The sequence below is a fragment of the Gadus macrocephalus genome, chromosome 1, assembly GCF_031168955.1.
Source record: "Gadus macrocephalus chromosome 1, ASM3116895v1".
NCBI lineage: Eukaryota > Metazoa > Chordata > Actinopteri > Gadiformes > Gadidae > Gadus > Gadus macrocephalus.
The window spans coordinates 5,290,100-5,311,756 of record NC_082382.1 but is presented as its reverse complement, the minus strand read 5'-3'; the positions used below and the strand labels follow the sequence as shown (position 1 = coordinate 5,311,756).

At 42.8% G+C, this 21,657-nt stretch overlaps 2 protein-coding genes across 4 annotated transcripts; one reads left to right on the top strand and one right to left on the bottom strand.

Annotated features, from left to right (window-relative positions):
- The first annotated feature begins 4,325 nt into the window (after positions 1-4,325).
- On the top strand, positions 4,326-15,845 carry LOC132466758 (tetraspanin-2-like). Its single transcript, XM_060063947.1, has 8 exons — positions 4,326-4,550; positions 7,124-7,226; positions 13,134-13,231; positions 13,732-13,806; positions 13,909-14,007; positions 14,093-14,158; positions 14,438-14,521; positions 14,682-15,845. The coding sequence occupies exons 1-8, from the start codon at positions 4,482-4,484 to the stop codon at positions 14,745-14,747; spliced, it is 660 nt and encodes a 219-aa protein (XP_059919930.1). The 5' UTR covers positions 4,326-4,481; the 3' UTR covers positions 14,748-15,845.
- Positions 15,598-20,941, bottom strand: slc25a55a (solute carrier family 25 member 55a). 3 transcript variants are annotated; one of them, XM_060063943.1, is made up of 9 exons: positions 20,853-20,941; positions 20,612-20,737; positions 19,800-19,855; positions 18,503-18,593; positions 17,805-17,923; positions 17,278-17,461; positions 16,906-17,060; positions 16,709-16,784; positions 15,598-16,586 (listed from the first exon to the last, which is right to left on the bottom strand). In XM_060063943.1, the coding sequence occupies exons 1-9, from the start codon at positions 20,870-20,872 to the stop codon at positions 16,427-16,429; spliced, it is 987 nt and encodes a 328-aa protein (XP_059919926.1). In that variant the 5' UTR covers positions 20,873-20,941; the 3' UTR covers positions 15,598-16,426. The 3 variants fall into 3 exon arrangements, with proteins under 3 accessions (XP_059919926.1, XP_059919927.1, XP_059919928.1); XM_060063944.1 differs by lacking the exon at positions 20,853-20,941 and adding an exon at positions 20,139-20,279; XM_060063945.1 differs by lacking the exon at positions 20,853-20,941 and having other exon boundaries at positions 18,503-19,362; positions 20,612-20,698.
- Positions 20,942-21,657: the final 716 nt, after the last annotated feature.

The window sequence follows — 21,657 nt, the reverse complement described above, 5'->3', positions numbered from 1 at the left end:
GTTTCTCCATGTTGATTCTTTACTAATAATCACTACTACTTTTACTTATCAATTTTCTTAAATACTTTAAGGGCTTCTCAACCTTAGGGTCGTGACCCCATGTGGTATTGCCCGACATGTAGATTGGGTCAGTGGAAGATGTCTGACTTAAACTTGTAAGTGAAACTCCTCTTTCAGCTTGAATTGAACACTTTGAAAGGGTAAACAGTGAGTTTCAGCCGGGATCTGTAGGAAGGAGGGATGGGGGGAGGGTTTTCCCCATGCTTATGACCCACCCCGACTCTGTGATACTTTAATGAGCCTTCTAATGAGTTATGTTTGGGACAAGGCTCTGAGAAGCATCACCCTCTAACGGGGGGTCAACATCAACCCAAGATGATGCTCCACATTAAACCACTTGGCGTCAGTGGAGCTTCTCGGTCTGGTGCATATTCGCCTTTTCGGAGGAACTTCAACATAATTACCCATTTATACGGAGCCCGGGTGTTGACATGGGAGTTATCTTTTTTTATTACACGGCTCTTCTCAATGCCGTGGAATGTTTTTTAATTTATTTATTTATTTATTTTTATTTATTTTTTAATTTATTTTTTTAATTTAATTAAGTAGCCGTGTATTAAGCGGGATAATGTATAGAACGTAAAATCTACGTTCTATACATTAGAACGTTATAACGTTCGAAGCAAGACCCCTCCGCTTCGCGTCGGTGTGCTGTTCGCACTGTCAGGGCTTATTTTCCCGATAATGACCGTCGTTCTATACATAATCCCTTACTTATCACACAGCTTTTCTTAATACGGTGGAATGCTCCATACGCTTGCATGGGCCTTACCAACTTCCGGTGGTCAATTATTTTTGATAATTGACTGTTGCTAAGCATATAATGACCGCTGTCGAGGAAAGTAGATTTTTGTCTCGATTGTCTCAAAAAGGCAGTGTTTCAATTCACGACATTGATTCAAGTCTTTCGTATCAGTCCGCAGGCAGTCCGGTAACTTGTCAACCCCATCGTTTTCGGTTGCTAAGCCACGTCAACCTCTTTGGCGGAACATAAATTGTAAAAAGACACGTGTGAAGTTATTTTTCGTTTTGGCAAGTAGCCGTGTATTAAGCGGGATAATGCATAGACGAAGTCTCAAGAACGATCTGTTTTTCCGGTTAATGCCATAGCCTACAAACGTTTCCTGAACACTCTTATTTTGGAAGTAGGGAAGATTTACGTAGACACGTAAAGAGCTTCCGAACCTCCGAGTTGTTTTCAATGCGGCATTATTACCACGACACATGATCGGCACGTCATATTTCACCTTCAACGCAGCTTCTCTTAGGATTTTCGAGGTATCTCAAAAACTAAAAAAAACAGCAGAATTGTTTCCGTCCATGACTCTGTCTTACCAATGGAATAGCACAGGGCAGGGGCCGTGTTTAAGCACACACGCACTTTAGCAGAGCGCACGTGTGAGTGAAAAAATTATACAAAAAACTATAAAATAGGCCTACTCTAATGTCACCTCCCAGGCTCCCTACACTTTGGTTGATTATAAAGGTTTGTAAAAATGTGTGTCTTTGTATCAACACACCCCCACACACACACACACACACAAACTCACCCACACGAAAGGTTGCGAATGGGCACCTAACAGAATAACATTGACAGAACATGTGAACATACAGTGCCTTGAGGTTGTATGACCACAAACTTAAATGTTTTTTAATGAGATTTTATGTGATGACCAACCAAAGTAGCACATAATTGTAAAGTTTTCAAAATTGTCAGCAAATAAAAAAATCGAAAAAACTGTGCATTTGTATTCTGTAGCCGCGTTTACATGGACACATCTATGCCACATAGATTTCTATGCGGCATAGAAAATGGTCATATATAGGCCTACGCCTCATTCGGAATACGATTATCTGTTCGGCATAGATTCTATGCCGAATAGAAGAGGTGGTGTAGTCCGTTTTAAATCGCCATGTATACACTTAATTATTCCGCATAGATTGGGGTTTAAGTTAGTGCAGCCGCAGTAGTTCGCAATTGGTCCACTGAGCTCCGTCGGTACTTTTAAGCACACCGAACTTCACCGCTGTCAAGGAAAGTGGATTTATTGCCTGATTCACGTCTTTGTTATCACTCCGTAAAAGTAGTCCGGTAAGCGTGGCCGGTTGCTAAGCGACGGGACACATGGGACATGGGTGTTTATTAATGACGTGTTCGCGTATCGTAGTGTCCGCGCTCGTCCGAGATAACTGTAAATGAGTAGGCTACTACTAGTACTTTTGCAGGCTGAACGTTAAAATACTTCTTAACTTAGAGAGATGGCAGCTGCAGTAGTTCGCAATTGGACCTTCGAGGATTCCTGGTCACTAAATTCCCGTAAGACCACTCTCTACCAGTCTTGGCTGCGGACTCGCATCCAAATTCCTCTTGTTTGCGGCGGAGCTTAGGGTAAATATAAAGATCTGACGAGAAATTGACGTTGCTGCGCTGTCGTCCTCCTTCTTAATTGAAGGAGCAGGGAGAGAAAAGCTCTCTCCTGCTGTGCTTTCATTAAAATCAAATTTAAAATCCCCGATAGTGATAAGACATCCATTATGTCGCCGCCGGTCCAGAGATGTGTCAGGTGTGCGCGAGAGACAGAACGGACACTTTTGTTACTGCCATGTATACAGTACATTCGGAACACATTTTAGGAACACATTTTAGGAACAGATCTATGCCGCAGAAATCTATGCAGATCAGATGTGCCATGTAAACGCGGCTAGTGTGTCAATACTTTGTAGAGCCAACCTTCCGCTGCAATTACAGCTACAAATCTTTTGGGGTATGTTTACCAGCTTTGCACATCTAGACACATCTAGACACTTGATCTATCCATCTTCCCATCAACTCTGACCAGCTTCCCTGCCCCTGCTGAAGAAAATAATCACCATAGCATGATGGTGCCACCACCATATTTCAAAGTGGGGATCGTGTTTTCAGGGTGATGAGCAGTGTTAGTTTTCCGACACACTTAGGCCTAGCGCTTTGCATTTCAGCCAAAAAATTCAACTTTAGTCACATCTGACCAAAGAATCGTGCACAATTTAGTTGTCCTGTGGACAGATTGTCCCACCTGAGCTGTGGATTTCTGCAGCTCCCCCAGAGTGACCGCGTGGGCCTCTTGGATGCTTCTCTGATCAGTGCTCTACTCGCTCGCTCGGTCAGTTTTGGATGGACGGCCATGTCTTGGATGATGGATTGAACGATGCTCCTTAAGATGGGATATTATATTTGGATATTTACCCTGCTTTAAACTTCTCCACAACTACATCCCTGACCTGTTCCAAAGTGTTCTCTTAAAAAACCACTGAGGCCTTCACAGAACAGGTGTATTTATAGTACTGAGAGTCAGGTGGACTCTATTTACTAATTAAAAAAGGCTAAATTAGGTGACTTCTGAAGATAGTTGATTGCACTGGATTGTATTAAGGGATATCAGAGTACAGGGGGCTGAATACACCATGTACACCACACTTTTCAGATTTATATTCGCTTACAATTTTGAAAACCGTATATAATTTTCGTACCACTTCACAATTATGTGCTACTTTGTGTTGGTCTTATGGTCTATCACATAAAATCTCAACAAAATACGTTAATTACATAACATGGGTGGTTCTGTATACCTCATTACTGACATGTATGCTATTATATTACAGTAGCATAGCACGACATACAATTCTACAATGGTAACATGCTTCTGATTGTCGTGTTGTTATGGTGAGGAAGCATCCCACTGGGGCCCGTATCTCCATAGAAACAGCAGTGAAAGTATAAGCAGGCCCGCCGCTCCCTATAAGCAGAGTACGCAGAGTGCGTAGGGCACAAAGTACCTGGGGGGGGGGGGGGGGCACCAAAAATTAAGGTTTGTAAAAAAAAAATATATATATATATATATATATTGAATTACAAAAATATATAAATTAGTTATGAAGAGGCCCACCGTTGTTTTTTCTTTATTGTATAACCTATCACTCAATTACGGCAAATTAGATGCTTTTACCTAATATATAAAAAGAGCCTCCCCCCCGCCCCCCTGAAACGGCCAGCACCGGCCCTGAGTACCAGGCTTAACGGGCCCATTAAGATCAGCAGAGAATAGGTATAGCTCCATCAAATACATAACAAACAGATAAGCCACATAGTGTCATGCATTTGTTTAACCATTTGCAGACTTTTGAGAGCAAAGAAAGTAAATTATAAATGATCCTTGTGACTTGTGAATGACCCCCGTGCGATAGTAGAGAAATGGGCGGTGCGAAGAGGCTCGACCCCACGAGACCAGAGCCGTGTTGTCATGTTTTCAAGAGTAGCGTTGCGGTGCAGCTCTGAAGACGGTGTGCACAGCCTGGACAACAAGGTTTAGAGGCATTGGAGAATCAAGGAACCCGTTTCGTCTAGTCGTTTGTATTGTGGATTGCAGACATCTTCACTCACAATGAGTAAAGTACAAGGTGGAATGAAATGCGTGAAATATCTCTTATTCGTATTCAACTTCATATTCTGGGTAAGTCTCTCCAGAAACGACAATTATAATCTTGCATGGAAACACAATGTTGCGTTGATAAAATGAACCGTCTCTTTGTTCCTCAGTGGTAACCCTTTTGCTCGTACAAAGAAACCGTTTTGCCGATTTTGAAAAGACCAACTATCGATATTTTTGCCGTGTACATTTATTTATAAAGAATGTATACAACTAAACAACTGTAGTGGTTTACTCAATTAGGATATGTCTGCCTCAGTCATCATTAAATGTGCTTTAAATTCAGATGAAAATGCTCAAGGTGTCGACTCCTTTTATTATTTTGAACACTGTGATCTACTAACGTAGCGTAGCCTACTAACAGCGTAGGCCTACTAACGTAACGTTGTTTGTCTTCAAATTCTCATCAAAGCTAATGAAAGTCTTCCTGTGCCATTGTCCGACGTGGTCCCCTCTCGTCATTTGTCCTGTAACATCAACCTGCCTAATGGACTACAGTTGGAAATTAGCCCCTGGGCTACAATCTGGCACATTTATCTGTACTGCTGTACATGTTTATTAATGTGCATTGTCCTGAAACAAATAAATAAATCTCAATGGGACGGGTCCCATCTTATCTCATTGGGACCGGGTCCCATCCCATCTCAATCGGACCGGTCCCGTCCCATCTCAATGGGACCTGTCAGATCCCATCTCAATTATGTAGCCTACATGAAATGCACCACACATGTGGCGTTATACTATGTATCTAATGGGCGTAACCCTCGTGGCATGTAGCCTAGATAGAAGCTTAACCTTTTCTCGGACGCTGACAGCAGCCACACAGATGGAGGTGCACATAAATCACTAAAATGCTCCTATGCTTTACCCTATCTCGGACAAGGAAATCAAGCTCTTCATAGACGGTGAAATAGTGTAGCGAATGGCAGTTTGCGGATGAGGGAGATTATGATTCTTATTCTTCTTCTTCTTATTATTATTCTGATTCTTACTTATTATGATTATTTCTCTTTTTATATGTCATTGTCTATCTTGTCTATTTTTAGTGTTGTCTCATATATTTGTGTTTGTGCCTGTGCACTTTTTATATGTTCACCGCGGGATAGGGGGAAACGTTTTCTCGATTCCCTCACATGTCTTGTACATGTGAAGTGTTGACAATAAAACTGACTTTGACTTTGATAGGGTGTTTGTTCCTCAATATATCCATATATTGGAAACGTTAGTTTTTGAGGTAGTTTCCCTGTGCGATAACTAAGAGTAGGTCTCACTCTCTTTCGAATAAAGTTGATATCCAAAACGAAACAACTGCTAAACATATTTTTATTAAAAGCAGCGAGTAAACATCAGCCTGTAGAGCATTGAGGTGAATCAATACGTTGAACCGATGGCGATAATTATAGGTCCATGCTTGTGGTTTACCATCATGAATGGGATAAGAGCACTGTGTGTTAGAACCGTAGAAGGCTGATATCTCCACTATGTCCCACAACTTGTACAGTGTTCACGGTGACTATGTACACAATAGTTCTAGACAATTAACCTATTTGAATGTTTGCCTACACTAGAATCCTCTCTCTCTATTTTAACAGTTCCACATCCTCCCCACAATGTAGATGTCAATGATCAAATCAGGTAATAATTAACCAAGACACAGAGTTGCTTGTGTTCTCATCATGCAGAAGAATGCAGTTGCAATTTTCAACCTCCCCTAGTGGCCACCCCAATTTAACACACCGGGCTTTAATATGTGACGTTGCCTAAAATATTGAAAGTATTAAAAGTTAGGGTAAGTATAAGTATGTAAGTTATTTTTTCATTGTTCAGTGTTTAATCATCTATATAATTCCAGACATTGCATTCTCTGTCAAGCAGACAAGAAAGCCACGGTATTGTTTAGAAAAGTGATACATCACAAGTCTTTCGCTGTTTGGCTTGGTAACCAGGCCTTGTGGCTTGGTTAGCAGGCTTTGTGGCTTGGTTTGCAGGCTTTGTGGCTTGGTTACCAGGCCTTGTGGCTGGTAACCAGGCCTTGTGGCTTGGTTACCAGGCCTTGTGGCTTGGTTACAGCAGCCTACACTCATTTTTGGACAGTGAGGGCGGTCCGAGGCCTCACAGGGCATCATTTGAAGCCATAAACGGATACCGAGATTTGCCTCATTGAACTGCAAAGAGGAACCAAGTTGTATTAATATAACATTGTAAGCCAAACAGCATTGTTACGATTACATAATGAGTAGTTTTCACTACTGGTCCCTTCGAGTAATTATTCATACAAAATGGAGACATTTTAAACAAAAGTGAATCTAAAAAGAACAGTGCTTCCAAAATGATCTGCCTTCGTTGAATGTGGTTCTGACAGCATCACACAGTCACCACGGCGCTTATTCATTTGATGTGACCCCTCACAGCAGAATACCAAGAATATGTGACACATCTCCGTCTGTTTAAAATAGGTGGGGAAAACGGGAAGCCACATAATCATCATTATTTTCTAATAATGTTTGTCAATATAACACATTTTCAGTGATTTCCCCCTAAATCTTTAAACCAATTGTCCTCCAAACCTGTGCTCTGATGCTGTCTGCTGTCCCCAGCTGTCCGGCTCCATGGTCCTGGCCGTGGGGGTGTGGCTGAGGTGTGACTCGGACACCGACCTGCTTCTAGCCGGTGCTGGAGCCCCAGACAGCTTCTTCATAGGTACCCCCACCCACCAACACATACCCACCTCACCTTCACATAGGTACCCCCACCCACCAACACATACCCACCTCACCTTCACATAGGTACCCCCACCAGCAACACATACCCACCTCACCTTCACATAGGTACCCCCACCAGCAACACATACCCACCTCACCTTCACATAGGTACCCCCACCCACCAACACATACCCACCTCACCTTCACATAGGTACCCCCACCCACCAACACATACCCACCTCACCTTCACATAGGTACCCCCACCAGCAACACATACCCACCTCACCTTCACATAGGTACCCCCACCAGCAACACATACCCAACTCACCTTCACATAGGTACCCCCACCCACCAACACATACCCACCTCACCTTCACATAGGTACCCCCACCAGCAACACATACCCACCTCACCTTCACATAGGTACCCCCACCAGCAACACATACCCACCTCACCTTCACATAGGTACCCCCACCAGCAACACATACCCACCTCACCTTCACATAGGTACCCCCACCAGCAACACATACCCACCTCACCTTCACATAGGTAAATATTGTTTTGTATTTCATTTATATTATACTTTTATAATATAATTAGGATATATAATATAATATTTATTATATATTATGTTGTGTTGTGTGTATTATGTGTCACTGTATTCAACCTAGCAATCAGAAAAGTATATAAACCATGTTATACATACATAGTTATATACTATATATATATATATATATATATATATATATATATATATATATATATATATATATATATATACATAGTCTTACACAACATAACGTGAATGATTATTTTCTAACCTATCCTGGTCCCATGCATCATATATATATATATATATATATATGATCTTTATATGATCTATATATATGTATGATTAAAGCTTACACAACATAATTGATTATTTTCTAACTATATATACTGTATATTTATATATATATAGTTAGAAAATAATCAATTATGTTGTGTAAGCTTTGATCATCGTTTAGTGTAGTCTGAAAACAGAGAAGAGTATTCCTCTCATAGTCCTGGAGTACTGTTATAAACCTTAATCTTAAACATGGTGCTGCTGTTTTGGGTGAAGTCACGTTATTCCAGTTTCAACAACACTATTAAATCAAAGTGAATACAATGAAACCTACTGGGTGAGAAATGCATTCCTTATGAATTCTACATTAGGCACAATGTACACTACAAACCAGCGCCCCAAGACAAGCTCCTTTTTAAATCTCACAAGATGTTGTATTCCAGTCGCCTGTGAGGCATTCTGTTGTGAGCGCCTCACACAATAGGCCCTCTATAGTCCCGGGGGTCCGTAGGACGACGACACTAGAATGAAGCCTATTCTTGTTGTGTATCCCTTTTGCAGCGTGACCTAACATGGTGACTTCATTTGAACAGCTTCCTCATCGTTCTTTCACAGATCCCAGCCCCCCCTACCACCCTCGGGCGTAGTATTATTAGTAGGCGTAGGAGCACGTATGGTTATGTCAGTCCTCCATCCTACACTCTTCCCTGGGTCATGTGTTGTGATACTAGGAATGTGAATAACTCAATGCTATCATGGTTGGATAATCAGTGGGAGGTATGAACAAATAATCAAATATTCGATGTGTGCCCACATTCACAAAGGAAGCGACGGATCATCGTCAATCATTCACTTAATATCTTAAATGCACCCCCTCCATGTAGAATAAAAAGGATTGCAGATTTGATTGAGTTGACCTCTATGAGGTCACTGGCCCTTTAAGGGGAATTGAGTTGACCTGTATGAGGTCACTTGCCCTTTAAGGGGAATTGAGTTGACCTGTATAAGGTCACTTGCCGTTTAAGGGGAATTGAGTTGACCTGTAGGTTGTCACTTGCCCTTTAAGGGGAATTGAGTTGACCTGTATGTGGCCACTGGCCATTTAAGGGGAATTGAGTTGACCTGAATTAGGTCACTGGCCCTTTAAGAGAAATTTAGTTAACCTGTATGCAGTCACTGGTAATTTAAAGGGAATTAATTTGACCTGTATTAGTTCACAGGCCCTTTAACAGGAATTTAGTTTACCTGTATTTGGTCATTGGTCCTTTAAGAGGAATTTAGTTTACCTGTATTAGGTCACTGGCCCTTTAAGAGGAATTTAGTTTCCGTCTCTGATTAGAACTGTCAATATATGGTGGGTTGTTTACCTTGGAGCTAAGAAACTTTCTGCAGTTTCGGGGAAGTTGGGTGTAAATGACAGATGATGTGTTGATGTAGGTTTGGGCTTTTTCGCTACTGCTACTTATCCTGATGACCGTTAAAGGCACCCAGTGCAACTTTCGAGGCTTAAAAATAAACATTCAATTTCTAGTCTTTTTTACACGTAGTAAGTTTCAATAACTCCATACCATTACATACCGACATTTAAGCAGCAAAGATGAGACGTCGTTGTGTGGTGAGAACTGATACAAAATCGATAACAACAACAATGCCGCCATTTTCTTTATTTTTTGTAACCTACAATAAATAAAGCAGGCTTCCAGTCAATGGAAAAATGGCTTCTCCCCACCGGCGATTGTTGTTGTTTACGATTTTCTATCAGTTCTCACCACACAACGACGTCTCATCTTTGCTCCTTGAATGTCGATATGTAATGGTATGGAGTTATTGAAACTTACTACGTGTAAAAAAGACTAGAAATTGAATGTTTATTTTTCATTGAATGTTTACATAAAGTTGCACTGGGTGCCTTTAATGTAAATCCGTACTGATCATTCTTTCTCCGCTAGTCAGATCGTTAGACATGTTCGCTAACGAGCTAGGCTGGCTATATCCCATGGTTCTCTGTAGCATTAGAACACTGAACTAAATCATCTTATATTGTACATGATTCATGACTTTTGAGATTGTATTGCCCAGTGTTATGAGCCAACTGGTTTCCGAGCATGTGCGCGATCGTGCTTTCCCGGATCATCCAGATGAAGCACGTCTGAGCAGTTGTCTCAATTCCACAAACTGCATTTAGTATAGTCTAAATGTCCCTGTTGTAAATAGGCATGTCTTGCAGAGTACCACATTAAAGTATTGTACAACCCTAGTGTTGATCTAAATGAATGTGGAAATGAACTGCGCCACATGCTGATGCTACTCCTCCAAAAACGCCAAAGATCACTTATGTTAACTTTAAGAAACTTTAATGTTAACTTTAAGAATTTCCTTTGTAGAACAATGTCCTTAGAATACTTTCCTCAACCGGGCGGCAATGATATTGGACTGATCTCATCCAGCCCATGACATTGTTTTTGTTCATGATTGATGTTTTAGAGGTTTTTAACGTGGAAGCATACTCCATGAATAAGAATTGTCTACAAGTTAAAGCCCAGATCGAGGACTGAGTGTTTTAGCCTGTAATTCAGTAACGTTAACGCTGGTCCAAGCCTGATGTTCTGACAACATCTGGCCATTTGGCCTATATCTAAGACTTGCATGGACTATATACCATGTACGTTATTGACATTAGGGTTTTAAATGAATCAGACTAGCAGTTATTGGACTATATGAGGTTTGCAATGCATAAAGGTAACCAGTTGCCTTAAACCAGCCTACGCCAAGATGTTAGGATTAATTATTCATGATGGTTGATCAGTGTACCACGGTTGCGTACGGAATCCACTGAGGCCTAACAATCAGTGCTTTCCCATGTACAGCTTAATCTGATTAAAGCCATAGTTAGACTATGCTCCTCAATTGGACAACTGTAATTGCCGATTATACATGGCGGTGAGAAAATCGATTCATTGGACGAAGAATTTCATACCCACAGACTTCTCGTCGTATGCAGAGTCCGCATACGGCAACATTTCCTTTCACCTCAAAATGTCGCGGTTCAATCTGGACTTCAGAGAGTCAAAGTCAAAGTTCCTTTCACCCAATTCCTTCTCCACCATGGCCGAGAGATAACCCCCACTACGAGTCTTTACTTGTTGTTTAAGTACCAGAGACTGGGAGAACCCGACTCAGTCTTTAAGATTCATGATATCAGAGAATATCCCTGTCAATTCGGCTGCTACGTCGGAATATGGTCGGAATGAAGCGGCCACTGTTTCTTGACAGGCTGGGTACTTTATTCCTAGTTCCACTAACTTTACAAACTAGCCGTCATCGCGCTCACACATGTGCTCGCTGTAGCTATCTTGCTGCTTGCCTCGTTTAACTGAAGAACGGATGCGAGCGTCTTGGCGCACTTGTGCAGAAATAGTTTCAGAAACAACCGCGCAAGGAGATTGTCAAAATAAAAGCGTATAATACAGCGATATGCATCGATGTTTGGGCGTTGCATCGATGCAGTTGGATCGTCAATCGATGCATCAATCTACATCGATGGATCGTTAAGCCCCTATCTAGCAGCGAGGCCAGTGGGAGTGATGTTTCACATGTGTTACCTCATAGTGTGTGTGTGTGTATACGCTCTAGCAGCGAGGCCAGTGGGAGTGATGTGTAGCCAGCGGGGCTGGGAGCAGCCCTCCCTACGGGTCATTCCTGTTTCCATTCTGTCACCTCTGTGCCCACATGATTCAAGCCGTAAACAGAGCTCCCTGTCGACTCGTGTGTGTGTGTGTGTGTGTGTGTGTGTGTGTGTGTGTGTGTGTGTGTGTGTGTGTGTGTGTGTGTGTGTGTGTGTGTGTGTGTGTGTGTGTGTGTGTGTGTGTGTGTGTGTGTGTGTGTCCAACTTAAAATAATGATAAAATGTAAACAATTTCCAGAAGATGAAGTGCTCCACAAGAAGAGGCATCTACCTCCACAAGTGAAGTAATGGAAAACTGATATGTAAAGACCTATCTTTACATATCAGTTTTAAAGTAAATGCATATCTTTCAGAGATGGCTTCTGAACCTAATATTTATTGATAGAGAATTATTTTATATCAAACAACTTTCAGTTCTGTTTTGACGTTTGCCATTGAGGAATATGAGGTGCATTGTCTTTCTTTCCTTGAAGCTGTGGTCCATGTAGCAGGAAAACAAGCGTACACGTTTCCCAGTGTGTATTAATTACATTCCCACTGCAGTTCCTGCCCATGTCAGTGATTAGGCTCCCTACTGCTCTCCTGAGAGCCGCCCGGTGTACAGTTGCAGCGTGAGCACTTTGGTAGTGAGGGCTGGGAGCCAAGGGGGGTGTTTACTTAGAAAGCTTATCAGGACTAGCATCAGGCTGCACAGTATCTTATCTCACAAAAGTGAGCTAAAATAAGGTAACGGTTTTCCCAACCATCCAGAGTTTGTGTATTGTAATCCAGAATACAAAAACAATAGTTTTGACCAAGAATTGCATGTTGCTGCCCTCTTCAGGTTGGTTCTTAATGACCCCACTGCTTCAGTTCTCCAAATGTAGTATTCAGTTGTATTCCCATAGAGCTAAACATTGTATCACTCTCATTTATGGAAACTTGTGCTTTGAAGTTATCATTGGTTTAACACTTTGTCAACAAGTTAGAGCATTAAAAAACTGCTAAAATGATGAAATTGCAACATATATGTGCTGTATCATACAGATAGCATTGGTTTGAAGACATAGAAAACCATGGCAATGCAATTGTGAAATATGTTTGTTAATCCGTGTAGTAAAAAAAAAAAAAGTATACATTGAATCATGCCCACTGTGTGCGTGTTTGTGTGTGTGTGTGTGTGTGTGTGTGTGTGTGTGTGTGTGTGTGTGTGTGTGTGTGTGTGTGTGTGTGTGTGTGTGTGTGTGTGTGTGTGTGTGTGTGTGTATGTTTGTGTGTGTGTCTGCGTGCGTTTGTGTGTGTGTGTGTGTGTGTGTGTAAGCTACTCATGTAATGTCAAGTTTATCCAAATTAAAAAAACAGCAGGCTTCAATAGATGGATCCTGATCTCTGTCTCTGGACTCTTGTCTCCACAGCGGTCTACATCTTGATTTGTGCAGGTGGCCTGATGATGGTGGTGGGCTTCTTTGGCTGTTTTGGCGCTGTGCGAGAATCTCAGTGTCTTCTGGCGTCGGTGGGTCCATATGTGTGTCACGGCCACTGTCGTATGGCACCCAACGCATTGGTGTTATAAGCAATATGTGTAGAATCTTCAAGCCTAGGTCAAAAGTCCAGTTTCATTTAATTTAGTGGCATCTGAAGGAACAGACTTGACAGAAATGGTATATAATATTCATATCTATGTTTTAATCAGTGTATAATTGCACAAGAAAAGAGTCATTGTGTTTTGGTGGCTTTAGAAGGAGCCCTTTATACCTCAACAGGGAGCAGAGCTGCACCGGCCTGTTTCTACACTATCCCAGAACGGGAAAATGGCTCTAGGGAGGACGTGGTTTTCATCATAATCGCAATCCTACTAGTAACTTCCTAGTTGACCTATAGTTTTAGAGACTAAAAATCTATCATGGAAACTCACCAGCACATGTAAGGTGATCACCTAATTTTAGAAGAACTAAAGCAGGCGTGATAAGCTGCCAGTGGATGCCTTTTAAACAAGTGTTTTTTATTCCACAGTTCTTTGCTTGTCTTTTGATCATCTTTGGGGCCGAGGTTGCTGCTGGGGTGTTTGGTTTCTTAAACCAGGAGCAGGTAGGCCTTAACAAAAAACAACAACACTATATGCAAAATTCATAACACACACCATGTCCTATGAATAGCTTATTGACTCTTATTTATTCCCTTCTATATTAGATTATTGAGGAAGTTCAAAAGTTCTACAGCACTTCAGTTGCCGAAGCCGCAGACCCCAACTACAATGGCACCACAGTAGCTTCTATCTACCACAGTGTTGTAAGTGGATTACCGTGCATCATCTCCATTTAATTCCCAAAATGTTCATGGCAGAAAGAGGATGTTGCTTCCATCTTTCCTGTAGCTGCATTGCTGTGGAGGGTCCAGCCCAGACCCAGCTCTGTGCCCAGAAACTGAAGAGAAAACCAAGGTAGGGTCTTCTTTGGAACTCTTAGTGGCAGGACAATTTCAAAAAGCCATTCAACAAAGCATAGCTAATGCTTCTCACAGTCTTTAACATGACCAAACCTGTTAAACCTGTAAACATGTATTTGTTAAACTAGCCTTAGTGCATAAGGAGTAATGTAGCACACGCACACTTTGGTTATAAGCATTATGTTATTAACCTGTGAAATTTGGGTCTGTTTAACAGAAATGGCAGTTTCTCCAGAAATGACGTCCAACTGTTAACTGTTTCATGTTCCCACAGGACTGTTTGACTGCAATAACAGACTTCTTCAATGAGAAGCTCTATATAGTCGGCTTTGTTGGGATTGGAGTTGCAGGAGTCATGGTGAGGTCTCTTCCACATGAGTCATGAACACACATGAGCTTAGACTATCGTCTGCTTGCTCTGAATGGACTCTTCTTTTCCCAGAGGACACTATTTCATGTCTATGCAGTGTTTTTAAACATGTCAATGTAACATACAATATCCCTCTGGTTTCTTGCAGGTGCTTGGCATGATCTTCAGTATGGTTCTGTGTTGTGCGATCAGGAACAGCCGGGAGATCATCTAGGACTACTCATTCGGCACTACTCACACTCCTACCAGCCGTTCCAACATGCATCTTAATGTACAGCTAATACTTAGCCTGTCCACTGATTGGAGACAGTGTTTCCCATCTTTTAAGCTTTGAAGGAATGAATTCATTACAATTGGAAGGACCTTCTTTGTTTGCAAAAAATCTATTAGCACTAAAATGAACAAGAAAGCAATTTTTTTTACACACTTGCCAAATATAAATGGCTATTTTGTTTGTTTATAGCCAGTTTAACAGAAATGCAATAGAGTATAACTGTAAATAACGATAACCGTCCTGGTTGAAGGCAACTCCAGTACATTACAATTATTTATTTGATCAATGTTAAGTGATATAAAACTTAAATGTCTATGAGTTAGATGAAGGCTTCAATGTTTTAAGGACTGTTTCATAAAATTCATGATGTGCCTAGAGTTACACTATCGTTAAACATTTACCCTCCCTATTCCAATTTAATCATGGATTAAAAGTAGCTGCTCATCTCCTAGTTTAATGAAGTATTTGCCTTAACAGAACAATGTGATCTTTATCAGCCCAGAGGGTGAGGAGATGCAAAACACTATAATAAAAACGCTAAAATCTTGTTCACGGTCCACAATAATAATCCCACGTTGCAATGTTTTCACATGCTCTTTTTAAGCAATATGTGAAGTGTCAGAGCCGTTTGTAGTGTGCTAAATATTTAGGCTGTTCATTGGTTAGTGTGCAAATGAGATGATTTAACACACACGTATTCTTAACTAAACTAAGAAATACATTTGGCGCTTAGGACAATTGCTTTTGTCCGCATGTAGATAGGAGTCATCTGCACAAGTCATAGGTTCAGACTCAGCCAGAGAGAGCTGTGCTTTATTTAAATAGCTAGCTAGAAATCCACATATGACACACGTAGAAAACATTTTGTTGGAACATAATACAGATTGTCTTATTGAAATATTAACTGACCATTTTAATAAAACAAACTAAAAAGATGAATGTATGAATGTTTGAGGCTTAGGCTACGGGCTATGGTCTCACCACCATTTTGAGTTTACATGGACAAACCCGTATTATGTGTGGAATTCTGCATCTCAAGTATTGGCAAAACAAACAGTACATGTAACACCTCAAGTAAAGACTAGACAGTTGGCTGGATGGTCCAATGGAAAAAAACACTCTAAAATGTATCAAAAATATATCAGTCAAAGCAAATAGTAGAGCCATTAAGTTTAAGTTATTCTTTAAAAAATAAATATAAATAACAGCCCTTCTGCTTTAACAAGTATTTCAGTCAGATATAAATAAGACTACACAGTACTGCTGTCAAGCATTTTTTTGACCAAAAAAAAAAAAAAGAATACGTTCACTTTTAGATCTTCTTTCCCTCACAGAGGGAAAACCAAGACGTACACAAGATGCATACAGAACACGGCATTCTGGAGTCGTACAAGCCTGGAACAAACCAAACTATACTGCCATTGGTCACTGGCTGGATCAGGGAAACATGTGAAGTGTATCAAAGTGCGTAACCCCGCATCGCCTCCAGGGTTCCTCTGGCACACTGATTCGGTGTATAGCTGCCCATCCGTGGTCAAACAGACTTCCTCTCATCTTGGGGGAAGGGGGGGGAATGCATAGTCAGCCTGCTTGACGGGGGACGCTTCAACGCATTCTCCTTATGTGGACATGAGGCTGAGAGGAGAGTTCTCTAGGATGTACTCTCCCACTCCCAGGAAGTACATGACCTGTGCAATACCGAAAAGAGGGGCGATGACCAGTGCCCGGCAGCCCGCGCCCTTCAGGAACGCCGACGGTCCTTCCTTCTGCAGGATCTTCCTGGAAAACACACAGGCGGGAAGGAGAAAGAAAGCTGGGATGAGTTGAGAATTTAGCTTAGTAAGCCCTCGACAAAAAGATACCACAGGAGGAGATTATCACTGATACTGGCGCCATCGTACCGTATACAGTCCACCACGCCCGTGTACGTCTCCTCACCGCCCGCTTTGCTCAAGGACTGCAGTCTTGTCTTCACGACTGGGGAGAAAAACAGACCGCAAAAAAAATTTACTCGGGAAGAGAAACCGCGAGGAGCCCCACAGACGGGGTGCGCCGTGCGTCTCCGTCCGCTCGTACTGTCCATGGAGAGGGGGCTCACCGTCGCAAGGGTTCACCGCGACGGCGGCCGTGGAGCCGGCCAGGGCGCCGGACAGGAAGGCCCAGTAGAAAGGGGGGGGCTGCTCTAAGCTGGGCTTCCCCAGGCGGTTCAGGTGGGCGAACAACGGGAAGTACACCACTGAGAACGGAACGTCTCTGGAAAGAGGATACAGGAAAATTATTATTTGGGATAGTCGGGTCAGAAAAATGTAGATATTTTACTTTTTGTTAATTCAATCAACAATACATATTTTGGCCGATCCTGCTTATCCAAAGGACCACTGCCAGTGTGCATTACGCTCATTTATAGTCCTAGAGAGGGGGTTGACTCAAAAAAGGCATACCTATGCAAACTAACAGTATTGTGGCTCACCTCATGATGGTGGCCCCCAGGCCCCGGTACAGGCCCTGGATGCCCTGGGTGTGGAGCAGCTCCCGGGCGATCTGCATGGCCGACGCGGGCCGCGGCGAGGCCGCCACATTGTAGGAGCGGGTCAGTATGGGGTTGGGGACGACCAGCTTCACCGAGCTCATGACGCCGGGGCTCCGCTGGGCAGCTGGAGGAACACAAGTTGAAAAGGTTAAGTAATGCATTCCATTTAACGGTGAAACGGGTTGAAAGGGGTACCGTTTAATGAAGTATGCCTATGTCAAAGGAGTAACAAAGAGGATACAGATCATGATGTAGAGTTGATCCCTATATAGTCACAACTGTAGGCCAACACGTATTATGTTTAGCTGTACGAGTGCGTCCATCATCTTGAGATGTTCAGTAAATACAAGCAGCCTGGAGATCGTATTTGCTACAACAGAGAGGAGCTCCCGTTGGGCCCCGGCAACGGGCAAGCTGCACGTAGAGCCGTACCTCGTCCGCTTTAGAGACGACCAAACAGGACATACCTATTCTTCCAGCGTCCTGCAGCTGGATCTTCAGCATCTCCATGGGGGTGGTGATGACCACCTGACACAGGCCCGCCCCGCAGCCGGCCAGCATCTCCCTGAGCACCGTCAGCCCCTTACTGTCCGGACACAACGGGGAGTGAGTCAGTGAACCATCTCCCTGAGCACCGTCAGCCCCTTACTGTCCGGACACAACGGGGCATGAGTCAGTGAACCATCTCCCTGAGCACCGTCAGCCCCTCACTGTCCGGACACAACGGGGAGTGAGTCAGTGAACCATCTCCCTGAGCACCGTCAGCCCCTTACTGTCCGGACACAACGGGGCATGAGTCAGTGAACCATCTCCCTGAGCACCGTCAGCCCCTCACTGTCCGGACACAACGGGGAGTGAGTCAGTGAACCATCTCCCTGAGCACCGTCAGCCCCTTACTGTCCGGACACAACGGGGCATGAGTCAGTGAACCATCTCCCTGAGCACCGTCAGCCCCTTACTGTCCGGACACAGCGGGGAATGAGTCAGTGAACCATCTCCCTGAGCACCGTCAGCACCTTACTGTCCGGACACAACGGGGAGTGAGTCAGTGAACCATCTCCCTGAGCACCGTCAGCCCCTCACTGTCCGGACACAACGGGGAATGAGTCAGTGAACCACGGCGAGAGCGGGGGCCAGGGAAGGCTCCGGGGTTGTCCTTTCTTACCCGTCTTTGCTGAGGTGATGGCGGAAGAAGTCGTTGGCAGCCAGCTTTATGGCCTTCTCAGGGGTGACCAGGGTGAGATTGACCGCAGCACCTGAGGAGAAAAACATTGGGAGTGAGCAACGACTTTGCGACCGTGTGACCACATGACAAGCAAAGAAACGCATTCATAACCAGGGTCGACTAACAGTAGGTTTAATTTACTCAACCAATAGAATCTGATTAACAGAATGAAATCCAGAAAGAGATGCTCAAGGATGGAGGATTGAAGAAGGGGGGAGGGGCCGAGAGGTGGATTAGGAACATGTTAGAACGGAGAGAAGGAAGGACGTAGCGTGACGTAAGAATAACTAGAGCAGAGAGAAAACTGACCCACTTGTTATTCAATATAGAACAATTATGTTTATGTGATGAATGATGGGTTAGGGGGTTAATAAGTGAAGGAGAACAATATTAGAATGGATTGGGTAAAGAGACAATGGCGTGGGAAAGGAGCCAGGTCCTTCATGCACTCAGACTGGGGGGGAAGGGGTTCATGGCCAACCGCTAAAGGCAAGATTCTTTCAGTCTGGTTGCCACGGAGGTTTTTAAAAACACCCCACCACCCTCCTCCAGTCTTTAAGGGCACAGCTATTGCTCACCAAACAGGCTAAACACAAAACAAAAGACAGAGGAAGGCCAAAAAAGAGTGGCCGGTTTTTACGAGATAGACATGGAAACAGAAGACATACCATCATAAGACATTCAAACAAAGACCTGTGCCTAGTTATGTTCATGAATAAGAGCAGTGTAGTAAGAACCATTAAAGGATTTGCCTCCAGCGTGGCTGCGCCATATCGGCTAGCCTTCAAAATCCCAGGGGTCTGCAATATGAAAAACACAGATGCAAACACACGGCATTCCTCATACAGTTGGGAGACCTCTCGCTAGAAGGTCCCTTCAATAGACAGTTCTTATTTAAAAAGGGATGGCCAACAGTTAGCTCGGCCAATGTCCCCATCCCTTTTAGAAACAAAACCAGGGCTATGCCCGTTGTCACTCGACGCCCGTTTAGGACAGTGCTTACTACTAAACTGAGAGCACAACACTTTCCTTACTTTATTTACATTTCACAGCAGTCTAACACATTGCTACCACTTGGTGTAAACCAAGTCCATTTCCAAGCAGTAGACAGAATGTTGAATCAGAATTAAACCAGAGTATGTTATATTAATGTCTGGGTACTTTTCAACTTTTTCTAAGGACAGCTTAAATCTCTGGAAGTGACTGAGCTACATTCTAAAGTGGGAACATGTCTTACCTCTGTACATGCCAAAGTACCCCTCCGACCTAACTGTCTTCACAAGGCAGTCAACCCTAAAGAGAGAAAAATAAATAATGTATACAAGACTCAACATAGAAAGTAAGTGCATAGGACATGTAAGGGAAAGCTATACAATAAGGGGATGTTCAACTAAGAAAACTGGATTCTGGGGCTTTAGTATGTAATGCACGCAAATAAGACTTGGTTAAGTTTGAGAAGAGAGAAGGCGAATGTGCTTTCTAACACCGTCATGTTTCTAAACACTTCAAGGATTACTTTCAAAGACCAACTGGGTGTAGCTCTCTATAGGAACACATAAGAGTACAGCAGCCCTACTGGGGCAGGAGGGCATGCTGGAGCCAAAATGGCGGCTGCTGGAATGGCGCAACATAAAACAACCCTGGCCCCCACATTCCACTGGGCTTAGAGATCCTCAGTAAGAGAGCTTAACAAAAGGTTGCTGCATTCAAACCAAGCCTACGAACAAAGAATGCAAATCAACTCATGCAAATACACCAAAGGTGGCTGCCAGGGTGGAATACATCGTTGTTTGATACAGGCCCCAACACGGGAATGAAAGCTAACGTTGGCATCATGTTGTGTTCAACATGATGAGACCTAGAGTATAGAGCGCTACACATCAGAGTCAAGTCAGGTACTTTTAAATTTGCAAACTATAATATCCTATGTCACAACAGCAACTGCCAATAGCCCTCCAGGTAATACCATTGTTTAAAATAGATGCAGCTGGCACGACCTGTTCTGCAAATACAAAGCTACGGTCCTGAGGGTCGACAGGGGGAACGTACATGCTTTTGTAGACCTGTTGACCTGGTCTCTGGTTTTGTAGCCTGGTTTTAGCCAGGTCAATAGGGAAGACACAAGTCACCCCAACGATGCCAGCAATTCCACCATTAATAAGCTTGGCTGGCAGGCTACAAGGGAAGAAAAGGTTTATATTAGTAAAATTCCCATATCGTACACGCACACACTAGTTCAATTTTAATAGCTGGTAGGAAATTAATTATTAAATATTTTAAAACATCATACCTGATTGGTTGCTGAGACATGTTGATTTTGTGATGATCAAAGAAAAAAATATATGTAATGTGCAGAGTCTTCTAGAGTCGATATGAGACCTGTAAAAGAGAATTGCAATTATCAGTTTAAGCAGGCAAACTTCTAGGTATTGCACTCACAAGACAGTAGTAGCTCAGATATATATCTGAATGGAGAGCTTATCGCGCAACGTCATAGGTCACATGACAAGCCTTCAGCTGCTCGAGGTGCCTCTAAAAGGGGGCGTGTCTAGCTCTCACAGCACACAGGAATGCCCTTTTTGTCGTTTCCGGTAAACTGATCTTCGTTATAAAAGCAGAGCAACACAAAGCTTTGTAAAACATTGTAAAAGGAAAACCTTTCTGCCATGTAATAGCCCTTACTGTTGAATATAATACGCGAACTATCAGATATGACGCATTGTAGTTCAACAAACCGTGTCAATTTTAGAAAAATGAATAAACATCTAATAGTAAAACCACAATAATTTGAACTTCAAAGTAAACTAATCGTTACATATTTTTGGCCCATTGTAACATGCTAGCTTCTCTATCGGACAGCAGGAAGAACGATACCACCATGGCGAGCGTATCACCATTAACATTTCTTACACATTGAAGTGGCAAAGATAAAGGATCACGGCAGTAAATCGTGAAATAGTTGTAATGCAGCTATTCATCAACTTAACAAAGTTTCTTACCGTGTATAATTTCTTATTGAATCAAACTGCAGCGTATCCTGTAACCGGCTGTAGTGGTATCTCCGGGGTTTTGGGTTCAAATATAAAGAGGGGGCC

Coding starts and splice junctions, on each gene's coding strand:
- slc25a55a (XM_060063943.1), bottom strand. CDS start 20,872: ATGTCTCAGCAACCAATCAG. Junction 19,856..20,611: donor CAACAGGTCTACAAAAGCAT/GTACGTTCCCCC, acceptor TTCTCTCTTTAG/GGTTGACTGCCTTGTGAAGA. Junction 17,924..18,502: donor CATCACCTCAGCAAAGACGG/GTAAGAAAGGAC, acceptor GTGTCCGGACAG/TAAGGGGCTGACGGTGCTCA.
- LOC132466758 (XM_060063947.1), top strand. CDS start 4,482: ATGAGTAAAGTACAAGGTGGAATGAAATGCGTGAAATATCTCTTATTC. Junction 7,227..13,133: donor CCCAGACAGCTTCTTCATAG/GTACCCCCACCC, acceptor TTGTCTCCACAG/CGGTCTACATCTTGATTTGT. Junction 13,807..13,908: donor GTTTCTTAAACCAGGAGCAG/GTAGGCCTTAAC, acceptor CTTCTATATTAG/ATTATTGAGGAAGTTCAAAA.